Here is a 23385-nt window from a genome sequence, read left to right as displayed (position 1 = left end):
AATATTCACTTCTTCCCCAACCCAAGAAAGACAACTATAAAAATGGAGAACTCTAATCAAAATATTCAAACATAGCTGCAAGTTGATGCAACTTACATCATCCGCCTGAACTTTGGAAATTAGATCATAAAAGACTGGCAAGCGGGTCAGTCTCTCCATTCCCTCGATTTGTTCTGTGGTGAGATAATCAACCTTTGACACAGACGAACCATTCAAGACAATCTCTCGACCACGAAGGAAGTGTTGGAACTCCAGGTCGTATGATGGTTCACTGAGAAAACAATTTGGAGGTTCAGTACTTAAAAGCATTCATTTGAATGTATGTTACATAACATTTTATAAAGAGTTATTTTTTATAAAGTAATAAATAGCATGTTCCTTGTAATGTAGATCATACAAGAATATAAAAAAGACTTAAAATAATAAAATTAGCTATTACAAATTATGCAATACTCTCAAAACAAAATTGGCTTATAGATTGACAACAGCAAAAGCATTACCTAGTTAGGCCCTTGAGACGAATCTTAGCCAGCAACATTGCAATGGTGATATGATCATTGTGCAACATACCCCGTGCTGCTCTATTAAATGTCACCTGTGACAATAGAAAATAGTGTATTACCTTCATACCAATAATAAGGTATATTATTTTGTCCCAATGTTTGGAGCTTCAAACCTTTTAAACAACTTGCTCATACATACCTGGAAAAGATCCTTTGTAATATTAGAGAGACGCTGTGTATGATCTGTAACTCCTTTCAGATTTGGATTCTCATACAGAACAGTGTGATAAATGTCCAAGAAGAATTGGAGAGAATACTGATAGAGGAAGTGGATCTATTGACAAAATATCCACAAATTATATTTTTCTTAATTTTCTGAACCATTTTACATTTTGAAATCAAAAGAATAAATATTTGTTAGCAAAGTGTCAAAATGGATTCAGATAGGTCATAATTATCTGATTAATAGCTATAAGCAAATGATTGATTAATAAAGCTATTTTAAAGCTCCTGACTTTATGAACACTAATTATTTGAAAACACTACTTTACAGGTTTTCAGAATCTGTTAGTCTATGCCAAAAGAACTAATGATATCACACCAAATACATAAGACATGGTATTACAGCAAGTACAGGACCTTTGGACCACAATGTTGTGCTGACCTTTTAGCCTACTACAAGATCAATCTGACCCTTCCTTCCCACATTAATCTCCAAATTTCTATCATCCATGTAGGGTCTCTTAAATGTATCTAATGTATTCTTCTCTAACACCCCAGCAGGGTGTACCACACTCAGCACTCTCTATGTAAAAACCTTACCTCTGACATTCCCCCTATACATTCCTCCAATTACCTTAAAATTATGCCCTCTTGAAGTAACCATTTCCCCCGGGAGAAAGTCTCTGCCTGTCCACTCAGACTATGCCTCTTATCATCTTGTGGACCTCTATCATATCACCTCTCATCCTCCTTCTCTCCAGAGAAGACCCCTAATTTGCTCAACCTATCCCCACAAGATATGCTCTCTAATCCAGGCAGCATTCTGGTATATCTCTGCACCCTTTCTAAAAGTCCTGCATTCTTCTTATAATGAGGCAACCAGAACTCAACACAATATTCCAAATGTGGTCTAACCAGGGTTTTTGAGCTGTAATATTATTCAAACTCTTGAATGCAATCCTCTAATGGAAGGCCAATGCACCATACAACCCTATCACTGCTCTGTAGTTCTCAAGTGTTATTCCTACTATACATTTCTTGAACAAGGGAATAACATTTGGCTTCCTCTATCATCTGATACTACTCCTGTGGCAAAGATCATCACCAAAGTCTCAGCAATCTCTTCCAGGTATATCCCGTCCAGCCCATAAGACTTAGCATTCCTAATGATTTTCAAAAATTCCAACACATTCTCTTTCCTAATGCCCACAAGTTCTAGCATATTTGTCCCCACAATCATCAAGGTCCCCCTCACTGGTGAATACTGAAGTATTCATTAAAGAACTCCCCTTCCTCCTCCAAGTCCAGGCACCAATCACTGATCAGACCTAGTGTCATTCTAGTTACCTTCCTCCTTCTCACGTACATGTACAACGCCTTGAGGCTTTCTTTAATCCTACTTGCAAAAGCCTTATGCCCTCTTCGGGATCTTCTAAGTCCATTCTCTAACCATTCTTGGTTATCTTGTAACTCTGTAGAGCCTCATCTGACCCTTCTTTCGTCCTCTTGACTAGATGTTGCACAACTCTTGCCAACCATGGTTGCTGCACCCTATCACCCTTTCCCTGCTTCAATGGGACAAACCTACCCAGAACCTGAGACAAGTGCTCCCTAAACAACTTTCACATTTCCACTCTGCATTTCCCTGAGTACATCTGTTCCCAATTTTACACCTCCAAGTTCCTGCCTAATAGCATCATAATTTCCCCCTCCCCAATTAAATACTTTACCATACTGTATGCTCCTATCCCTTTCCAAGGCTATCATAAAGGTCAGGGAGTTGTGGTCACTCTCTGAAAAGCTCACCCACAGAGAAATCTGACACCTGACCAGGTTCATTGCCTGGCACCAGATTCAGTATGGCCTCTCCTCATATTGTTTCATGAATCCTCTTGGACACATGCACAAATTCCACTCCATTCAAACTTTCTACATTAAAGAGGTGCCAATCAATATTAGGGAAGCTGATGTCACCACCCATGACAACAGACCTGTTATTTTTTGCTCCTTTCCAAAATCTGTCTTGATCTGTTCCTTGACATTTCTTTTTTTGCTATGGGGGGGGGGGGGGTGGGGAGGGCAGGTTCTATTGACTACTCCTAAATAGAATGATTGCTCTTATTCTGCTTCTGTCTTCCATCCACACTGCTCAGTAGGTGATCCCTCCATGACACCATCCCTTTCTGCAGTTGTGATACTATCCCTGATTAGCAATACCACTCCTCCACCATTTTTTCCACCCCCCCCCCCCCCCCACCTGCAAGAGTGGAGGAGTGGCATTAGGAAGATTTAGAAATGTATTAGAAAGATTCTGTTTTTCTATCAAATTATATTCACTTCAGAAAGAGGTAATAGAACATAGAAAACATACAGCACATACAGGCCCTTCGGGCCACAAAACTGTGCTGAACATGTCCTTACCTTAAAACTACCTATGCTTATTCATAGCCCCCTATTTTTTTAAGCTCCATGTACCTATCCAAAAGTCTCTTTAAAAACCCTACTGTATTCGCCTCCACCACCGTCACCAGCAGCCCATTCCATGCACTCACCAATCTCTGCATAAAAAACTTACTCCTGATACCCCTCTATACCTACTTCCAAGCACCTTAAAACTGTGCCCTCTCATGTTAGCCATTTCAGCCCTGGAAAAAGCCTCTTACAATCCACATGATTAATGCCTCTTATCATCTTATATACCTCTAACAGGTCACCTCTCATACTACGCCGCTCCAAGGAGAAAAGGCCGAGTTCACTCAACCTATTCTCATAAGACATGCTCCCCAATCCAAGCAATATCCTTGTAAATCTCCTCTGCACACTTTCTATAGTTTCCACATCCCTCCTCTAGTGAGGTGACCAGAACTGAGCACAGTACTCCAAGTGGGGTCTGACCAGGGTCCTATATAGCTGCAACATTACCTCTCGACTCCTAAATGCAATTCCATGATTGATGAAGGCCAATACACCGTACACCTTCTTAACCACACAGTCAACCTGCACAGCTGCTTCGAGCATTCTATGGACTCAGACCCCAAGATCCTTCTGATCCTCCACACTGCCAAGAGTCTTACCATTTAATACTATATTCTGCCATCATATTTGACCTACCAAAATGAACCATTTCACACTTATCTGGGTTGAGCTCCATTTGCCACTTCTCAGCCCAGATTTGCATCCTATTGATGTTCTGCTGTAACCTCTGACAGGCCTTCACACTATCTACAACACCTCCAACCTTTGTGTCATCAGCAAACTTACTAACCCATCCCTCCACTTCCTCATCCAGGTCATTTATAAAAATCACGAAGAGTAAAGGTCCCAGAACAGATCCCTGAGGCACACCACTGGTCACCAACCTCCATGCAGAATATGAGCCCTCTACAACCACTCTTTGCCTTCTGTGGGCAAGCCAGTTCGGGATCCACAAAGCAAGGTCCCCATGGATCCCATGCCTCCTTACTCAATAAGCCTTGCATAGGGTACCATATACAATGCCTTGCTGAAATCCATATACCCTACATCTACTGCTCTTCCTTCATCAATGTGTTTAGTCACATCCTCAAAAAATTCAATCAGGCTCGTAAGGCACGACCAGCCTTTGACAAAGCCATGTTGACTTCCTAATATTATGCCTCTCCAAATGTTCATAAATCCTGCCTCCCAGGATCTTCTCCACCAATTTACCAACCATTGAGGTAAGACTCACTGGTCTATAATTTCCAGGGCTATCTCTACACCCTTTCTTGAATAAAGAAACAACATCTGCTATCCCCAATCCACTGGAACCTCTCTCTTCCTCATTGATGATGCAAAGATCATTGCCAGAGGCTCAACAATCTCCTCCCTCGCCTCCCACAGTAGCCTGGAGTATATCCCGTCTGGTACTGGAGACTTATACAACTTAATGCTTTCCAAAAGCTCCAGCACATCCTCTTTCTTAATGTCTATATGCCAAAGCTTTTCAATCCGCTGTAAGCCATCCAGCCATAGTCGCCAAGGTCCTTTTCCGTTGTGAATACTGAAGCAAAGTATTCATTAAGTAGTGTCTTATCCTCTTGCTCTTCACATGCTTGTAGAATGCCTTGGGGTTTTCTTTAATCCTGTTTGCCAAGGCCTTCTCATGGCCCCTCCTGGCTCTCCTAATTTCATTCTACCCAATATCATGTTAGGTTTTAGGTTCTTTTTTAAATAATTGGTCTATCAAGAAAAATAAGTTTATAGCCCCGCGTGTCAACTTGACACTCAAAATCACTTGTTATCATTAATGTATAATGATGTATTTAATCAAACCTACCTGGTTTATTGCTTCCATGGTAAAATAGATGCTACTGCATGCCGTAGAAAGTGGCAGATATTGTTGGGAGACGGCATCCACCTCCGCCATTACGATATCTGTTTCTTCAACTTTTCTGGTTACCTCTGCTGCCTCTTTTTTCAGATTCTCCAGTGTAGTGATGATGGTGTCATCATCCAAAATACGACCTTTAACTTCATTCAATGCCTGTAGTAAGGACTTCTCTAGCTGGCGCAAGCGAAGCTGGAATTCACCTATCAGAAATAAGATGATCAGCAAAAACTGGAACTCTTATTTCAAAATGACAAAATACATGAACCTCCAATTTGAAGAAGTCAAAAAATGGCAATAAAACATAAATAAGAAAAATACAAATCTTAAAAGGCAGAATGCTGTCCATACAATGACAAGCTATCTTTTCCCTGAAGGTCGAAGTTTCCCACTGTAGCTCCAACAAATACATTTCCTGTCATCTATTAGAAAGAACTTCAAGTATATCTTACTAAATTCAGGTACCATGGCTGGAAGAGAGGGAAGGAATGAAAGACTCCAAGCCAGACTAAAATGGTGGGGTATAAAACTTCCTCTACCGATTATCACGTTAGCAAATTTCACTGGAGAACAAAATAGAGGACCTAAGAGAAAGATAGCTGTATCAGAGGGAAATGAGGAATTGCTGTGTTTTCTGTTTCACGGAGACATGGCTCACCCTAGACAAGCCAGGTATGGTGATCAGACTTGATATTTTTTGACCATCAGATGGACCAAACTGCTGATTCAAAGAGGGCAAAAGTGGAAGTCTATGTTTCATCATAATCTCTTTGTGGTGCTCTGATGTAGCGGTCTTGTCACACTCTTGTTCCCCTGACCTAGAACATCTAATGATTAAGAGCCATCTGTTCTTCTTAATGAAACAGTTCTCCTCCATGACCCTGACCACAGTTTTATTTATTGCCACACAGCGCAAAATAGGTCCTTCTGGCCATTCAAGCTGCACTGTCCAGCAATGCCCCCCCCCCCCACCAATTTTAATCCTAGCCTAATTATGGAACAATTTATGAAGACCAATTAACTGGTACGTCTTTGGACTACTGGAAGAAAGAGGAGCACCTGGAGAAAACCCATGCGGTCATGGAGAGAATGTACAAACTCCCAGGTCACCTGTACTGTAAAGCATTGGGCTAACCACTAAGCTACCATAACGCCAAAGGCAGATGTTAGGCAAGCACTCGGTGTATAGGCAGTCCCCGGTTACGAACGAGATCCGTTCCTAAGTCTGTCTTTAAGTTGGATTTCTACGCAAGTCGGAACAGGTACGTATGGTTCTTATTTAGCGTCAGTTAGTCAAATGTTTGTCTTAGCATACAGTATATTTTACCTTTCTGTGCATTAGACCCCAGCGCTGATTCCCCACCATCTCCACCTCCCAGTAATCTCTCTGCGATGTGAATCCTTCCGATCCCAGTACACAAGCCCAGCTTGTGAATCTCTTCTCTGTGTCAGGGAGGTCACTTTGTGTTCTGATACATCTCACACTCTTCCGACCCTCAGACACCTCCATTTCCCGATGCACTGTTTCAACATCTAGGGTGACAGATTGGGAGGAGACTTGGGCAGCATGGCCCTCGGGACTGGGGAGAAGGCCAGTGAGCCTCAGGCATAGTTGGGTAGCCGACAGGAACTGTTTCTGGGGTTTTATCTAACTACAGCGGATGTACAACCAGCATCTCCCCGAGACTTATCCTCCGGGACGGACAGCAGATTTCCCGATCAAAACACACAAAATGCTAGAGGCAGCATGTGTTCGGAGACAGACAGGCTTTATGGCAGTCCATTTGTAAGTACAAGTTGTCCTTAAGTCGAACTTTCGTAACTCAGGGACTGCCTGTATTGAGTATGTAATTAACAAACTAAAACAGGCTGTCCTGAACATCTTTCAAATCATTGCTGCGGACTTCAATCAAGCTTGCTTGAAGAAATCTCTCGCAATTATCATCAACATATCACCGGCAGCACCAGGATCCCAACACGTCTGACGACTGCTACACTATCATAAGAAAAGCCTACTGTTCCATCCCTAGACCGCATTTCGGGAAATCTGATCATCAGGCTGTCCTCCTACCTACATACAGGCAGTGGCTAAAGAACAAGGCTCCAGAAGTAAGGACAATGAGAGGTGGTCATGAGAGGCAGAGGATCAACTAAGTGAATGCTTCAAGTCAGTGGACTGGGCAACATTCAAGGATTTATCAGAGAACCTGAATGAATAAGCCATAGCTGTCACTGACTTAAAGTCAGTCATGGTCGAATGTGTCCCCCACAAAAGCATTTACAGACTTCCCCAACCAGAAGTCCTGGATATACAAAGAGATCTGTAATGTGCTGAGGCGCAGATCATTGGCGCTCAGGTCTGACGACCAAGTAAAACATAAGACATCCGTATGGCCTCTTGGAAAGCTATTTCACATGCGAAATGGTAAGTCTGGACTAATGCTGTATCACAGAAGGATGCTCTGACAGCTGTGCCAGGACTTGAATGCTTCACTTTCTACAAAATAAAACCAATCAACATAGGTAACAATAGGGCTTTGATTCCAGATGAGCTCAATGCCTTTTATGTTCGATTTGACTGATAAGACATTGAAGCACATTCAAGAACTTCCACAGGCCCCAACGACCCTGTGATTTCAGTCACAGAGGCCAACATGAAAGCATCCTGCAGGAGGGTAAACCCATGGAAAGCATCTGGCCCAGACAGGATGCCTGGCTGAGTACTGAAGACCTCTGCTGATCAACTACAGAGTGTTCAGAATCAGAATCAGGTTTATTATCACCAGCACGCCGTGAAACTTGTTAACTTAGCAGAAGCAGCTCAATGCAATAAATATAGAAGAAAAAAAAGTAAATCAATTACAGTATACATATAACAAAAAGATTAAAAATCATCCAAAAACAGAAATAATTTATATTAAAAGAATGAGGTAGTGTTCAAGGGTTCAATGTCCATTTAGGAATTGTATGGCAGAGGGGAAGAAGCTGTTCCTGAATCACTGTGTGTGCCTTCAGGCTTCTGTACCTCCTACCTGATGGTAACAGTGAGAAAAAGGCACACCCTAGGTGCTGTGGTAACTTAATAATGGACACTGCCTTTCTGAGACACCACTCCTTGAAGATGTCATGCGTACTTTGTAAGCTAGTACCCAAGATGGAGCCGACTAATTTTACAACCCTCTGTGTATTCTTTCAGTGCAGTAGCCACCCAACCCCGCCCCCATTCCAGATTGATGCAGCCTGTCAGAATGTGCTCCACGACACATCTATGGAATTTTGTTAACATACCAAATCTCTTCAAACTCCTAATGAAGTATCATTACTGTCTTGCCTTCTTTGTAGCTGCATCGTTATGTTAGGACCAGGTTAGGTCCTCAGAGATCTTGACACCCAGGAACTTGAAACTGCTTACTCTCTCCACTTCGGATCCCTCTGAGGATTGGTATGTGTTCCTTACCCTTCCTGAAGCCCACAATCAGCTCTTCTGTCTTACTGACATTGAGTGCACATTGTTGCTGCGACACCACTCCACTAGCTGGCCTATCTCATTCCTGTATGCCCTCTCGTCTCTATCCGAGATTCTACCAACGATGGTTGTATAATCTGCAAATTTATAGATGATATTTGAGATATGCCTCACCACACAGTCATGGGTATAGTGCGAGTAGAGCAGTGGGCTAAGCACACATTCCAGAGGTGTACCTGTACTGATTGTCAGTGAGGAGGAGATATTATCCCCAATCCACAAAGATTGTGATCTTCCGGTTAGGAAGTTGGGGATCCAATTGTAGAGGGAGGTACAGAGGCGCAGGTGCTGTAACTTCTCTATCAGAATTCTGGGAATGATGGTGTTAAATGCTTAGCTATAGTTGATGAAAAGCATCTTGACACAGGTGTTCAATGAAACCTTTAACTTCTTTGGCATTCTGAGATAACTACCTGCTTCAGATATACCGGTGCCCAAGAAGAATGCGGTAACCTGCCTCAAATACATTCACTGTGATGAAGTGCTTTGAGAGGTCGGTGATTAAATATATCATCTCCTGCCTGAGAAGCCACTTGGACCTGCTCCAATTTGCCTACCGTCACAACAGGTCAACAGCAGATGTGTTTCATTGGCACTTCAAGCCTGGAACGTCTGGACAGTGAAGATGCATACATCAGGATGCTCTTCATTCAATACTATCATCCCCCTCAAAACTAATCAATAAATTTTAAGACCTAGGCCTCAATACTTCCTTGTGTAATTGGATCCTCTATCCCCTCACTTGCAGACCAGTCAGTTCAGACTGGCAGCAACATTTTCTCTATTATCATCATCAGCACAGGTGCACCACAAAGCTAAGTACTTATCTCCTTGATATACTTATGACTGTGAGGCTAAGCACAGCTCCAATGCCACATTCAATCTTGCTGATGACACCATTGTTGCTGGCCAAAGCAAAGGTGGTGACAAATCAGCATATAGAAGAGAGAAAATGTGGCTGAGTGGTGCCACAACAAGAAGCTCACTCAGTGTCAGCAAGACCAAAGAGCTGATTACTGACTTCAGGAGGAGGGCAGAGGTGAACAGAATCAGCAACTTCAAATTTCTCGGCATTACCATTTCTGAGGGTCTGTCCTGGGTCCAGAAAGCAAGTGCCATAACAAAGAAAACATGGCAGTGCCTCTACTATTTTTTTAAAAAGATGTTTCCTTAGATTTGGCATGTCATCTGCAACTTTGACAAACTTCAACAGATGTGCAGTGGAGAGTATACTGACTGGTTAGATCACAACCTGGTGTGGAAACACCAATGCCCTTGAGTGGAAAATCCGACAGAAACTGGTGGATATGGCCTTGTTCTTCATGGGTAAAGACCTCTCCACCACTGAACACATTTACAGTAAAGTTGAAGGAAAGCAGTGTTCATCATTAAGGAGACCCACTATCCAGGACATACTCTCTTCATGCTGCTGCCATCAGGAAGGAAGTACAGGAGCTTTAGTACATTGGTTGCTTGTCCATTCTTGTTTTTGGTGTGGTCTCTCATTGAATCTATTGTTTCTTTGTATTTTCTGTGAATGCCCGCAAGAAAACAGATCTCAGGGTAGCATAAGGTGACATACATGTACTTTGAAAATAAATTTATTTTGAGCTTTGAATTATCACATAATGTCCTGATATAAATTAGTCCAGTAGATGAGTAGGCACTGAAAAACTTACCTTGCAATTTCAAGAGGTCTGAACGTTTCTCATCCACATCTGGTCTTTCAGCCTTTAGCACTTCATTCAGACACTGGCTTTGTAAGCTGCTTCGAGTCACTGTGAAGTTAACAAATGTGACACGGGAACAGAGGTCTGGTGGAAATTCAACCTACAAGAGAAAATGAATGATCACAAACAAGGGAAAATCTGCAGATGCTGGAAATCCAAACAACACACACAAAATGCTGGAGGAACTCAGCAGGCATTCTATGGAAAAGAGTACGGTCGAAGTTTTGGGCTGACATCCTTCAGCAGGACTCAGCTTGAAATGTTCACTGTTTACTCTTTCTCATAATTGCTGCCTCGCCAGCTGAGTTCCTCCACCATTTTGTGTGTGAAAATGAACAATGATCATTTCTACTTAAACCCATTTCAAAACACCATCTATGATTAAATCTCTGAAGTTTCTTAAATGCATCTTTTCTCTCTTCAATAATGTTATTACTTTCATTCAAAGGGTGAAGTTGTTGCTGGTATCGGAACCCAATGTCTTTGGAACCTTTGGATTGCTATGCAACTTGTTCTGCAGTTATTTCAATTGCTAGAGGCACTAGATCCATTGCCAACATTACCTCCATATTTCAAAAGGCATCACAAGCTACCTGCTCCTTCAACCAAAAGCACCCATACAAGTATTTGTGCTGTTAATTTAGCCCTGAATTAAAATTAGCCATTTCAGCAAAATTGAAAACAGTTCTAAAATCAAATTTGAAATTTCTGAAAACTGAACTTTGAAACTTTCAGCATACTTCAGAGTAACTATAAGTAAACCAGCATCTTGTTAATAAATCATTTCTGTTTCTTATGAGTCAAAGCATTAGTTTACATCAATACTCATGTTATTTTAATTTTCCAGGAATGGGGAAATACATATACATAAATTTCAGTGACTTACTGTTGGGTCTCGAGTGGACAGGAAAATAACAAATGATGGTGACAGGTCAATATCTTGGTCACCAAGAGTAATGAGTACTCTACCACCAGTTCTGCGAACCTCGCGATTCAGTACAGGGTTCAATATTGGATCATAACTTTCAACGTCCTAGAAATAAAACAAGAGATATCAAGTATACAGAGGCTAGTGAAGGCGAATAAGTGCCAGAAGATGAACTTCTATCACTTACCTGAACAAGTAATGGGTTACCAAATCTTAATGCACTCTCAAGATTCTTTCTGAAAGCATCATCCAAGAAGCTAGTCCTAGTAATTTTGCGTTCTTTATATTCATTCATGATAAACTCCGTGGCTTGACCAGATGGATCAATAATTAGTGGGTACCTTTTCAAAAGATTAGTATTTTAGGAAGTGGTAATAAAAAAAACTAGATTCCATTTGTTAAAACATGGCAATAGACTGTGTATGAAATTTTACAATGAAGATCTGGATGCCAGTATTGGTTCCTTCAATCAGAGTTCCCAAAATTAACACGAGCTGAACTACTGGGTTTTCCTGAAGAACCAGTGAAGAAAATACATTACATGGACACAATCATGAAGAACTTAATTAAAAAGTGTGAATGAGTACATGATAAATTAAGAGAAATATAGCCAGCCAGTGCCAAGAAAAACTTTTGTTTTGATTCATACAAATATATTGCAGACTCATCCAAATGATAAAAGAGTGAAAGTGGAAGAAACCAAAATAAACTGTGTGATTTTGTTTTATTAACATCCCTGGCCCACATTCAGGGTTGGACCATTAATTGGACCATAAATTAATGCAAAACTGAAATACAAATCTACATTTTATTATGAGGAATCTACAAGCAAACTTTCAATTTGATCATATCAATCTGTCTCCAAATTCTCCCCATTGTACTCTCACTATTCTTCTGCTGTTTTAGTTAATGTTTAGAAATGGGTTAAGGAACTGTTTCTTACGATAGACGTGTAGGCAATAATATCAAATTGAAATTAAAAACACTAAATATTGGAAAGAGTTAACAGTAAGCAGAAATAGCTTATTCACCTCATTACACATCAGGCATTAAGTAGTACTAAGCAAGACTACAAAAGTGACAACAACCCAGGGATCTATTGAGCAGCTATTTTCTATCTTCTTCAGAATATATTCAGGGACAGTTATTACCCTTCAAATGTCAGCCTCCTAAACCAGGTTAGATAACTTCACTCCTTCACACTGAACTATGCCAAAACCTATGGAGTCATTTTCAAGACTCATGTTCTCAGTATTTTTTTTTTGGTAATTATAGTTTCTCTTCTTATGCTCATTGGTTGTGTATGTGTGGTTTTCAATGATTCTTTGTACTTATCATGAATGCCTACAAGAAAGTGAAACTCAGGGTGTATATAGTGACATATTTGTACTTCGATAAGAAATTTACTTTGAACTTTGATTTCAAGATTTTCAATTCCAATTTGCTATGGCTTCAAGACACCTTATGAAGTGTGCATTGGTTATACCCTTTCAAAAGATCACTAGTATACAGAAATACCTGGATGACAATATTTCATTCTGCCAACATACTGCTGTACTTTATTTGGATCACTGTGTTCTAGTACAATTATAAAAGCCAGTATAAAATTACACCCTGCAGTTTGGAATTTTAAAATACTTTTTCAAAGAACTGGACAGAACTTAATTTACTATAATGATCCAATTTCCTCTGTTCAAATGAACCAGAATAGAAAGTGGCAGAAGTTTAATGTTTCTGTTACAATAATTCTTAATTGCTGAAAGTAACAGAACACAATAATCTTAAAGGTGTTTAAAGTGACAACAAGAATAAATATGGGAATCTTCATTACACTGCAAACATCCAAATTCTTGTAAGTGCACAAATCTTTCCAGGATGTATTACACCAAAAATATAGCCCAGGAAGAAAGTTTCCACATCTACACTAGGAACAAGGATGTACAATCTATTGACATATATTCAAAACAATTTCAACTAATTAAAAATGCATGTGTTGTGCAAATACAATGGTCCTGACAGTGGAATTGTGCACAAGTCTTTGTTTAATTTCTGCCTCATTATTCTTCCAAATTAAGTTGTATAAATTTTTATTTTAGATAAGTACCTATTGAAACGTTTCAGCATGATGGCATTTTCAGTGCACAAGTCATCTGCAGGTAGAGAGTTTGCTTGCCAGCGCAGACGTTCATCAGCGTTAGATAAATACTCTGTTCTTGCAATGTCTGTTCGGAACTGAAGTTAAAAGACTGATTAATATATGGAGACCTACTTATAGCATGAATTTGCCCAAGTAGTTCTGAATGGAAATCAAAAAGGTCAATTAGAAACAATGAGGGGAATATGTAATTCATTCCTTGTACCTCACATGTAGTTAATTTGCATTCTGACCTAATCATTCTCAAAGCAATATTCTATGCCACATACTATTAAAATAAAATAAGCTCATTCAGCATCCATGGTCTAAATGGGGAGGAGTTTGAGTTGGGAGTGCAGGTCTTACTGGATTTGGCACTATGCAATATTCCAGCCAATATAATTTCAGTGTGCCGAAATAATTTTTGCTGCAGTTAGCCTTCACAAGAGTAAACTCATCTGTAGTCAACAGATTAAGAGTAAGCTAATCTGCAGTTTCTCAAATAGATCGTATAACGAAAAATGAGACAAAAATCAGAAATAATGTTACTTGAATTAAGGTCAAAGAAATCCAAATGGTATAGGTTCTCTGATAATATAAACTGAAAGAAGAAAAAAAGATGACATTTCTTGTATCAAATTATGCTTTTCCCACATTTTTTGAGTGCACTGAGCAGGTCTAGTAGCTATTTTAATAAAATGTAAAAGCAATGACGAAGATGCACAAGATTCACCAAGATGATATCATTATGTAGAACATACATTTATTAGAATGAACTAAGGAGATTGGAACACTCTGGAAATGAGAAGAATGAGAGGGAATCTGAAAAAGAATCTCCACAATAACACCACAAATGATCAAACTGCCTGTACTCAGGAGCTCTCTTCAGCATACAAATGAGAAGGACATCCTAAAAATCCCAGTAAGTTTTGTCTAGGATGAATTTATTTTGATTTGATCCAATGATCTTAAAATTAAAAATGTATGCTTACCAGAATGCTTGCTTGTTGCAGATGATGCGCCCAAGTAGTAAACAGATTTTGGCGCATTTGCTGATCAAAGTATCCGGCATATGCAATAAAGGCAGCTGATAATAAGCAGTCTCCAGCGATGGTGGCCATTTGGTTCTTAAAAGTTTCACTGGTCTTTTCCCAGCGGTCTCGTTCAGCTGACAAACTCTTCAACAGGGCAGTACTTCGGTTAACCTGAAAGAAGGTTTTACAATTACAATACAAAATGATTTCATCTAACTGAGCCAGAAGGAGCTCCCTATCACTCTTTACCCTTTGTAGAAAGAATTCTGTATAATAATTTAAAGTTGCATTATAAAACAATGTACATAATCCTACTCACCTTTGCTTCTACAGCTGCAAGATCTGCCTTAATGGCTTGGGCTTCAGATATCAGAATAGCATACTCTTCTTTGTAACGTGCAATACTGGTTTCCAGATCACGGATCATTTGCTCTACTTCATCAGCCTTCTGCTGGTTCTCTTTTGCATCATCTTCTAGCTTCTGCAGTTCATTGCGTAAAGGTTCGACTCGTTTTAACATATCAGCATAATTAAGCTATAAATGAAATAATGTGAAATTAATTTATCCAATGCGACTTCTACTGAAAGGGGTAAAACTAATTTCTTAAGATTAAAGAAATTTTACAGGAAATAGAAATAAATGGCAACAAAAGCAAATATGCTCGAAGTTAATATGATGCTCTTTTCAACTGATACCGAAAAGTTAAAACATTTTTTTTCTCTCCAGATACTTTTTCCTCAGTTACTTACCTGTGCAATAGCCCATTTTACCATTGGACCACAAGCCAAAGATGCTCTGTTGACAATTTCATAGTTGTAGCTTGGATTGGACATGTAGTTTTTCTTCATTTTCTCACGGATAACATCACTGATGAATAAAAGATGAGTATTAATACAATTGCTCACTTGCAATTTTAAGAGCGGAAATTCAATACAAATACGCTTTAATAAAAAGAACTGCCAGTCACATAGATTACATGATGCATAGCAATGAAGTGCTGCAACACAATCAAAATGCAAGAAAGATGTGACTTTTAAAATAAAAGTAATGAGTACCTTAATTCCTCAGTATTAAAGTTGACTATGCTGCTGATGAAATTATCTCTGATAATAACTTGTCTGATCTTTTTCCAGTCATTTGTCTCCTCACCCAGCAAGAGACAGATTGATTCTAATGCGAGTTTTACTGCAGCGGGTGGATTGGCCATGGCTCTCACTTCAACAAGATGCTGCTTCTTTATAGAGCTTACAGCTAATAGAGGGGGTGAAAAGAAATGGGCTTTAAATGAACATGCAAATGGATGAGGGTGTGTGGCCGTTGCTGGGTGTTAGGAGGAAATTTATATGTGAATACCAGCAATACATAATATCACCCAAACAAAATTTTGGGTTAATAAATACTAAATAAAATTCTACTTGTGTAAATAATCGACTGCTTTAATGACTCCTTAACTATAACATATTGGCTGGTATTCTGTACAATTTCCATCTTCCTCCAGCAGCTGCGTGCACCCCATTATTCACCTGATTTCGTCAGCTGAAAAATTTACAATGGTCGGAATGAAGTTTTCTCTCATTATGATCGATCGGATCTGTTTCCAGTCAGTTGTACTTTCACCCAGGAGCAGACAGATTGATTCGAGTGCAAGCTTCACTGCACTTGGCGGATTAGCCATTGAACGAACCTCAACCAAGTGCTGCTTCTTGATCGATTTTACAGCTAATCAGACCAGCAAGATGCGCCGGAGTGCAAATAAAGTGAAAGAAATGTAAGTTAGGAGGGACAGAAAATTGTAAGATTAATACCATATAGAAAAGACCAATCAGTTGCTTAAAAAGGAAGAAAATTAACAGGATTATAATTACAAGGGTAAAAAGAATAAACATCATCATGTACAGGCAGTAATTAGTACATTGTTTCATTTTCATATTGTTTCTTCAGAACCCAATTCAAAACAAGTCTAACCATTCTGAGCCTCAATGACAGCAGGCTCTACCATATCCAAATCTTCCTTTACTTTCATCTGCTTGTCAGCAATAATTTCTTGCTGTTTGTGCAGCTGCTCCTGAATTTCTTGACTCATCACCTATCAAAAAAACAAACAGAAGTTGTATGAGGCCACTTCCCCAGTTGAAAGCTTGATTTAAAATATAGCATTCTTCTTTTGTTAAGCTACCTTTTTCTTCTCAGCCTCTTGCTGGTCCTTCACCATTTTCTTCAGCTTATCATTGGCTGCTGCATTCTTAACTTCTAATTCTTGGCTTTTAATTCTGAGATCTCGGCGTAATTCTTCAACCTACAGTGAAAGGATTAAAAAAACACTAACTGAATATGAAAAAAAGAAATTAAGATTATCCTCCTACCAGAAGCAGCCTAACTTGTATTTAGGCTTCCAGCTTTTTAAAGGATTATATTCAATCAGGACAATTTTTAAAAACATTATTGGATGTATCATTAAAGGAAAAATTAAATTGGTTGCTTAAAAAACAGATTCTTGGCCAAGCAGTTATAATATCCAAAAGCTACAAGGGAAGGTTTGGAGAAGAAAAAGGAAGAACCTCACACTGAATTTACAACAACTGAGTGTTTCCACTTCAAACTGCAGATAAAGTAAGACCTCACAGGGCACTAAGACATCAGATCAATGTAAATATCTTAGATGCAACAAAGGGTAACTGTACCCTGCTTACAAAATAACTTAAAATACAAGTAGAAAGCAATTAACCATTAGGGAAAGGGATTAGAAGCATTTCTCATTAAATCTAATGTGCAATAGCTTTTGCAAAAACAATCTCACTGGAGAAATAGAAGCAGTGAACCCTTCCCCATCTGGTAACAGATGACAGATAGCATAGATGATATAAACAAAATAATTTTAGGCATTAAAAGACAATTGGGATAAACAGATAAATGATACCTAAACGAAAATAGATGCACGGCAAGGAGAAAAAGCCGGGAAGGTTTTATGAAATCAAAAAGTACTACTGATCATTCACAAACACAGCACAGCAAAAACATAATTTCTACTTGCAGCTAATGTCATTGCTACCATAACTATAACTGAACAGTTCCTTTAAAATTGGGAAATATGTTCTTAAACAAAACTTTCAATCAAGAAGAGCGGTTAGTGCAGGATTTCAAAGATTTGGCGAGAAACAACAGCAAAAAGCAAACATATGGTAAAAGTCTGGTGAGATTCACAAAACCCAGTTCCTCAAACTATAGTTGTACTGTACCTGATCTACAGTTTCCTTAATCTTTCTCAGGCCGACATTTAAATGCATCTGCTGCTCTTCTAGTTCACTTCGCTTTTCATTGAACATATTGGCATAGTGATTGATGAAGTCCAGGTAGTGACGAGGTGTGACGGCCATTATCCTGCCCCCACGCTTGGCCAATCGGGTATTTGCCTAATAAGAAAGGAAATTTACTTTTTTTCTGAATTACGGTTTTTCAACCTTGCAATCTAAGACTTGATGTTTACTGTAAATTCCCACAAATGCTTAATCAACTTTATTTATAAAGTGCAAAAATGCTGCAAAATAAATAAGCAACTTCATTCCATCTTGGAAATTTAAAACTTGGTAGCACAGTGACTGTATACTACAAATTCTAATTTCAACATGGCAGGAGGTGAAAACACAGAATACACTGTGTCTGGGAGACTCCAACATTTATCACCTTTAGAAGTAGCACTATACAGCCTTGACTAACCAGCCTCTGAAGGATAAAGCTCCATCTATGGCAAATGAAATGAGAACCACCATATGGGATTTTATTGTCTCTGTCAACCTACCTGTCACAAATGCATCTTCCATATGAATATAATCAGGATTGACTACCATTTAGGCCTTCTGTAAACAAAGTCCATTGTCACACCAAGTACAAACTACATCACTTTGTATCGACTCTTGTGTAACCAACTTGTCAACTCTCTTACATCAGTCAAGGATGTGGGCTTAAACACCCTTGTGGAATCTTAAGAACTGTAACATCCAGGTTTGCATTCCATTACTTGAAGGGATTCTTACATTATTGGATGTGCTGCCTTTTAAACAAGGTCTGATTTGCTTCCTCATTTGGAGAGAGAAATGTCCCTCACTATTACTTTGCTACAGAGCCATTTTGGACTTGATGGGTACAATGTTCTCCTTCTATGTGGTAACCATTCTGTGACTTACTGGAAGATTCAAAATTTCAAAACATATCTGAAAGATCAAAACTTAATATCTGAGATATCATCAGATACCTCATCATATAACGTGTAATAGCCATGGCCCAATAATTCCCTTATTCAGTTATCATCATTAAGGCAGGAAACCAACAATGATCCAATGTGGAAAGGCATATCAGGAGTGGTGAAAACAAACTACAACAAAGGACTGCATGCAAGTTACATAGAAATAGCATGACAACAAAACAGTTACTCAACTAAGACAAGATCAAATTAGAAGGCAAACACTTCTAATTGTAATCAATAACAACCATCTAATGAGGAGGAAACGCCACAAAGATCCCCATTGTCTATGATGACAAAACTCAACACTGGTGTGCAAAAATAAGGCCAAAGTGTTTGCAAGCATTCAACTGCGAGCATTTCAAATTCAATCTGAAATGAAAATTTATGGTACTATAGTGGTTAACGTGACTCTATTGCAGCTCAGTGTGTCAAAATTCTGAACTCAATTCTAACACCACCTGTAAGGAACCACCCCCCACTCCTGTGGAATGTGTGGGTTTTCTCTGGGTGCTCCAGTTTCCTCCCACAGTCCAAAGACATAGCAGTTAGTAGGTTAATTGGTCGTTGTAAATTGTCCCCTGATGAGGCGAGGTTAAATCGGGGGGTTGCTTGAGTTCGAGTTTATCATAGCAGCAGATAAGGACAGACATGTTTGTGAAACTGAAATGAGTAGCCACTAGAAGATTCTTCCTTTTGCAGTGGAGTGAGTGAAGGTACTCAAAAAAGTGGACTCCAATCTGTGGCAGGAATCTGCACCAGTAGCACCAGATGCAATAGATGACTCTGACAGACTTGTGGTGATGTGTTATCTCAGCTGTAAGGGCTGTTTAGGGCCCTAAATGGTGGTGGTGACTGGGGGGGGGGGGGGGGTTGTGTATATCTATGCATGTGTTTGTGTGTGTGTGTACGTGCATTTACCCTGAGAAAGACTACCATGACCAGTGAAGCCTTGCGCGGGCAGGTGTGTGCGCCTAAGAGTACGTACCAATTTTTTCCTACAAATCTGTTTTGGCTCGCAGTCTTCCTGATTCTGGTAAGTGAAACTACACTGTATATACAATATTTCTACTTTATATAGGCTGTGTATTTATCATATCATTCCTGCTTTTACTATATGTTCATGCCATTCTAGGTTTTAAGTGTTATTTGGTATGATTTGGTAGGTTATTGTTTTGGGTCTGGGAACACTCAAAAATTTTTCTCATATAGTAGTAATTGCTTCTCCGCTTTACGGCATTTTGGTTTCATAGGAATGCTCTACCTTTGGATAGCGGGGGAGACCTGTATTTAGTGGTAGGATCCTATTGGAGATGGCGGAAGTTGCGAAGAATAATGTACTGGATGTAGAGGCTTGTGGGTGGTAGTTATGACAGTGAGAGAACGGAGTGAGGGCAAACTGGTGGGGAATGGAGGAGATATGGGTGAGAACAGCTCGATGTTGGTGAAAGGGAAGACCCTGTTCCTTGGAAAATAAAAAAGGACATCTCATATATTCTAGAATGGAAAGCTTGATCCTGAGAACAAATATAACAGAGAAGGAGACAACACTTCACTTGCAAGTCTGTCAGGGCCATCTATTTTATCTGGTGTTCACAGTGTGGCCTCATCTATTTCAGTAAGACCCAATGCAGATTGCTGGGGACAACTTCGTTGAGCACCTTCACTCTATTCACCACAAAAGGCAAGATCTCTCAGTGGCTATCCATTTCAATTTGACTTCCCTTCCCACTCTGACATATCTGTCTCTGGCTACCTCTCTACTTCCATAATGAAGCCAAACTTAGGTTAGAGGATAATGATCAGCCATGATCTCAGAATGGCGGTGCAGACTCGAGGGGCCGAATGGTCTACTTCTGCACCTATTGTCTATTATATGGGGACAAGGCAGGGACTGGGTATTGATAGTGAATGATCAGCCATGATCTCAGAATGGCGGTGCAGACTCGAGGGGCCAAATGGTCTACTTCTGCACCTATTGTCTATAAACCTCATATTGTCTTGGTAGCCTCCAACCCGATAAAATGAAGATTGATTTCTTCAGCTTCTAGTTACTTCTGTTCACTTACCCGTTCTCTCATTCTCAATCCCCATTCTGATTACCTGCTCACTTCACCAGCCCATCACCTTCCTCTGGCTCCACTCCTCCTTCACTTTTTTCCAGGGTCCACTGTTCTCTGTCAAATTCCTTCTTCTTCAGCGCTTTATCTCTTCTATTGATCTCCTACCAGTTCTTGACTTCATCCACTCTTCCCAACCCACCCACCTTCCCCCTCACTCATCACCTGGCAGCTTGTACTCCTTCCCCCTTCCTTCTTATTCAGGCTTTTACCCCCTTCCTTTCCAGTACAGTTGCAGGGTCATGGCCAGAAATGTCTACTGTTTACTCAGAATCGCAGCCTGACTTGCTGAGTTCCTCCAGTATTTTGTATGTGTTGCTCAAGATTCCAGAATCTGCAGAATCACGTGTTTTCAAACTGATTTTGAGCCATGAAGACCAAAAGCCACTTATAGCTTTGTGAGGCCATTTAAAAGGTTAGCAGGTGTGTGCATATTTGAATAATACTGGCATGTAGATTTTCCTGATCAAGAATAGTATTTCCAAACTACGTCTATAATTGCTCACCTGATGTAATGTTAAATGAACAAAAACACAACTGTTGACAATAGCCTCGCGATGTGATGGTGGTTGAGGAAGTTTATCATAAGCAATTGGCATGTAATCAGGGACAATATAGTTCGGTTTCTCAAGGTCCATTTTGCTGGTGAACTCTTTGCCAACTTGATACAAAGCTTCAGTGGACCAGTCTCCGAACCAATTCAACACACATCTTTGGGGGAAGGGGAAAATTAGATTAATAACAGGTTTGAAGAAAAAAAATCTCATCAACTACTTCTTCAAAAAGCTTTTCGTTCAGAATAAAATTTAAGTCAGAAGGAAAATACACCAACAGCAAATCTACCAAGGCATAAACATTTAGCTGCAGTTGTAAAATTCATGATAACCCTCTAGTGGATGCTGCCAATCTGAGCACAGGAAGTTCAGAACAAAGCTGTTTCAGTTGTCTTTGTATCCCATTTTACTTTATGACAATTAATAGTTGGGATCAGTGTGCTTTGTTATATTGGTGATTACTTCACTTTTATATCAATTCATTAAGCTTATTTAATTGCACATCAATTAGCTATGTGAGGCCATTTAAAGCAAGGCTAGTAGGTATGTGTGTATTATTTGCAAATCTAAAACTATGACAAACTTCTGTATACATTATGTGTGGTGGAAAGTATACTGTCTGCCTGCATCACAGCCTGGTACGTAAACACTAATGCCCTTGAAGGGAAAAGCCTACAAAAAGTAGCGGACCAGCCCAGCCCAGCCCATCACAGGTAAAGCTCTCTCCACCGTGCGACACGGAACATTGTTGTCAGAAAGCAACATCCATCATCAGAGACCCCACCATCTAGAGCATGATTTCTTCTTGCTGTTGCCATCAGCAAGGTGGTAGAGGAACCTCAGAACCCACACCACCAGGTTCTGGAATAAATATTAACCGTCAGCTATCAGGCTTTTGAAACAGAGGGGACAACTTCACTCACCCCATCAATGAACTGTTCCCACAACATATGGACTCACTTTCAAGGATTCTTCATCCCATGTCCTGATATTTATTGCATATTTAATATTAATTTTTTTCCTCTTTTCTATTTGCAGTTTGTTGCCCTTTGCACACTGGTTGTTTGTCTATCCTGCAGGGTGCAGTCGTTCATTGAACCTATTCTGTTTCTTGGATCTACTGTGTAAGTTGGCAAGAAAATGAACTTCAGGGTTGTTTATGGAGATATATGTGTACTTTGAACTAGTACTTTTTAATAGAAATGAAAGACAACATAGTTTTAAGGCTTGCTTTAGAGCTTCACAGTAAGAGGGGTTCACACTGGGAGGGGTTGGAAAGGAGGAAGAAAACTAGGTATATTTCCAGAAACTGGTCAGTAGAAGTGTTCAGTACTAGGTTATGTTAAAATTATTTTATGATCTCTGGATGTTCATATTTTGAGCTAACAGCATCTGTTGATAATGTCACTGCCTCAGGCCATCTTTCAGTTCTTCCTCAGAATTCAAGATATAGGTGGTGGTCATTTGGGTCCTCCTGGCTGCTGTGCTATACACCAAGACCAGAGCGGATTTCTTAAACTCAGCAATGCTTTTCTCCAGTAATGCCATACCTCTAGATTTAAAAGGTGAAATTGGTTTCCTTTGCTATTCTCTCCCCTTTCATATGTTCATGTAGCCTTCCCCAAAATACATCCAAACGATCCATCTCAAACACTTTCTGCAGCAGTGAGTTTGACATTCCAACCATTCTTTTATTGAACCACCTTCAAAATCCCCACTATATGTCCCCTTCACCGAAAACTTACAAACTGTATACATTCTTCTAAAAAATCAGCTGGAGCTGCTAATTAGATAATACAAATAAAATTGTGTTCACCTGTTGAAAAGAGCTGGAGAGGTTGCCGCTCGATCTTTCAACCCTTCAGATGATGGATTCATAGTAAATACAACATGCAAATTACGGATAACCTGGCCTGTAAACCACTTGTACAGTTCTTCGTGAGTGTCAAGCATTAAACCTTCCTTTTGAGCACCTTCTTTGCATTGAGTCATTAAGGTGGCATATTCATCCCCTTCAAATAGACCAGGCACCTGTTCAACAGGAAATC

At 39.7% G+C, this 23385-nt stretch overlaps 1 protein-coding gene across 2 annotated transcripts in view; it reads right to left on the bottom strand.

The window, feature by feature from the left end:
* Nucleotides 1-23385, bottom strand: part of dync1h1 (dynein, cytoplasmic 1, heavy chain 1) — a 103727-nt gene that overhangs the window by 19742 nt on the left and 60600 nt on the right. Inside the window, exons 47-63 of one of the 2 annotated variants that reach the window (XM_059959259.1) lie at nt 23154-23368; nt 21290-21494; nt 17663-17836; nt 16603-16722; nt 16392-16512; nt 15950-16145; nt 15176-15293; nt 14745-14960; nt 14384-14596; nt 13362-13489; nt 11445-11598; nt 11216-11362; nt 10279-10429; nt 5023-5276; nt 703-837; nt 501-595; nt 97-271 (exon numbers count right to left, since the gene is read on the bottom strand). In XM_059959259.1, the coding sequence (XP_059815242.1) occupies nt 97-271; nt 501-595; nt 703-837; nt 5023-5276; nt 10279-10429; nt 11216-11362; nt 11445-11598; nt 13362-13489; nt 14384-14596; nt 14745-14960; nt 15176-15293; nt 15950-16145; nt 16392-16512; nt 16603-16722; nt 17663-17836; nt 21290-21494; nt 23154-23368 (2817 nt within the window). Of the gene's footprint in view, nt 1-96; nt 272-500; nt 596-702; nt 838-5022; nt 5277-10278; nt 10430-11215; nt 11363-11444; nt 11599-13361; nt 13490-14383; nt 14597-14744; nt 14961-15175; nt 15294-15481; nt 15678-15949; nt 16146-16391; nt 16513-16602; nt 16723-17662; nt 17837-21289; nt 21495-23153; nt 23369-23385 lie in introns of both variants that reach the window. The other variant, XM_059959254.1, reaches the window with a different exon arrangement.

The sequence above is a fragment of the Hypanus sabinus genome, chromosome 2 (assembly GCF_030144855.1).
Source record: "Hypanus sabinus isolate sHypSab1 chromosome 2, sHypSab1.hap1, whole genome shotgun sequence".
Taxonomy (NCBI): Eukaryota; Metazoa; Chordata; class Chondrichthyes; order Myliobatiformes; family Dasyatidae; genus Hypanus; species Hypanus sabinus.
This window is presented reverse-complemented; position numbering and strand designations above follow the sequence as displayed.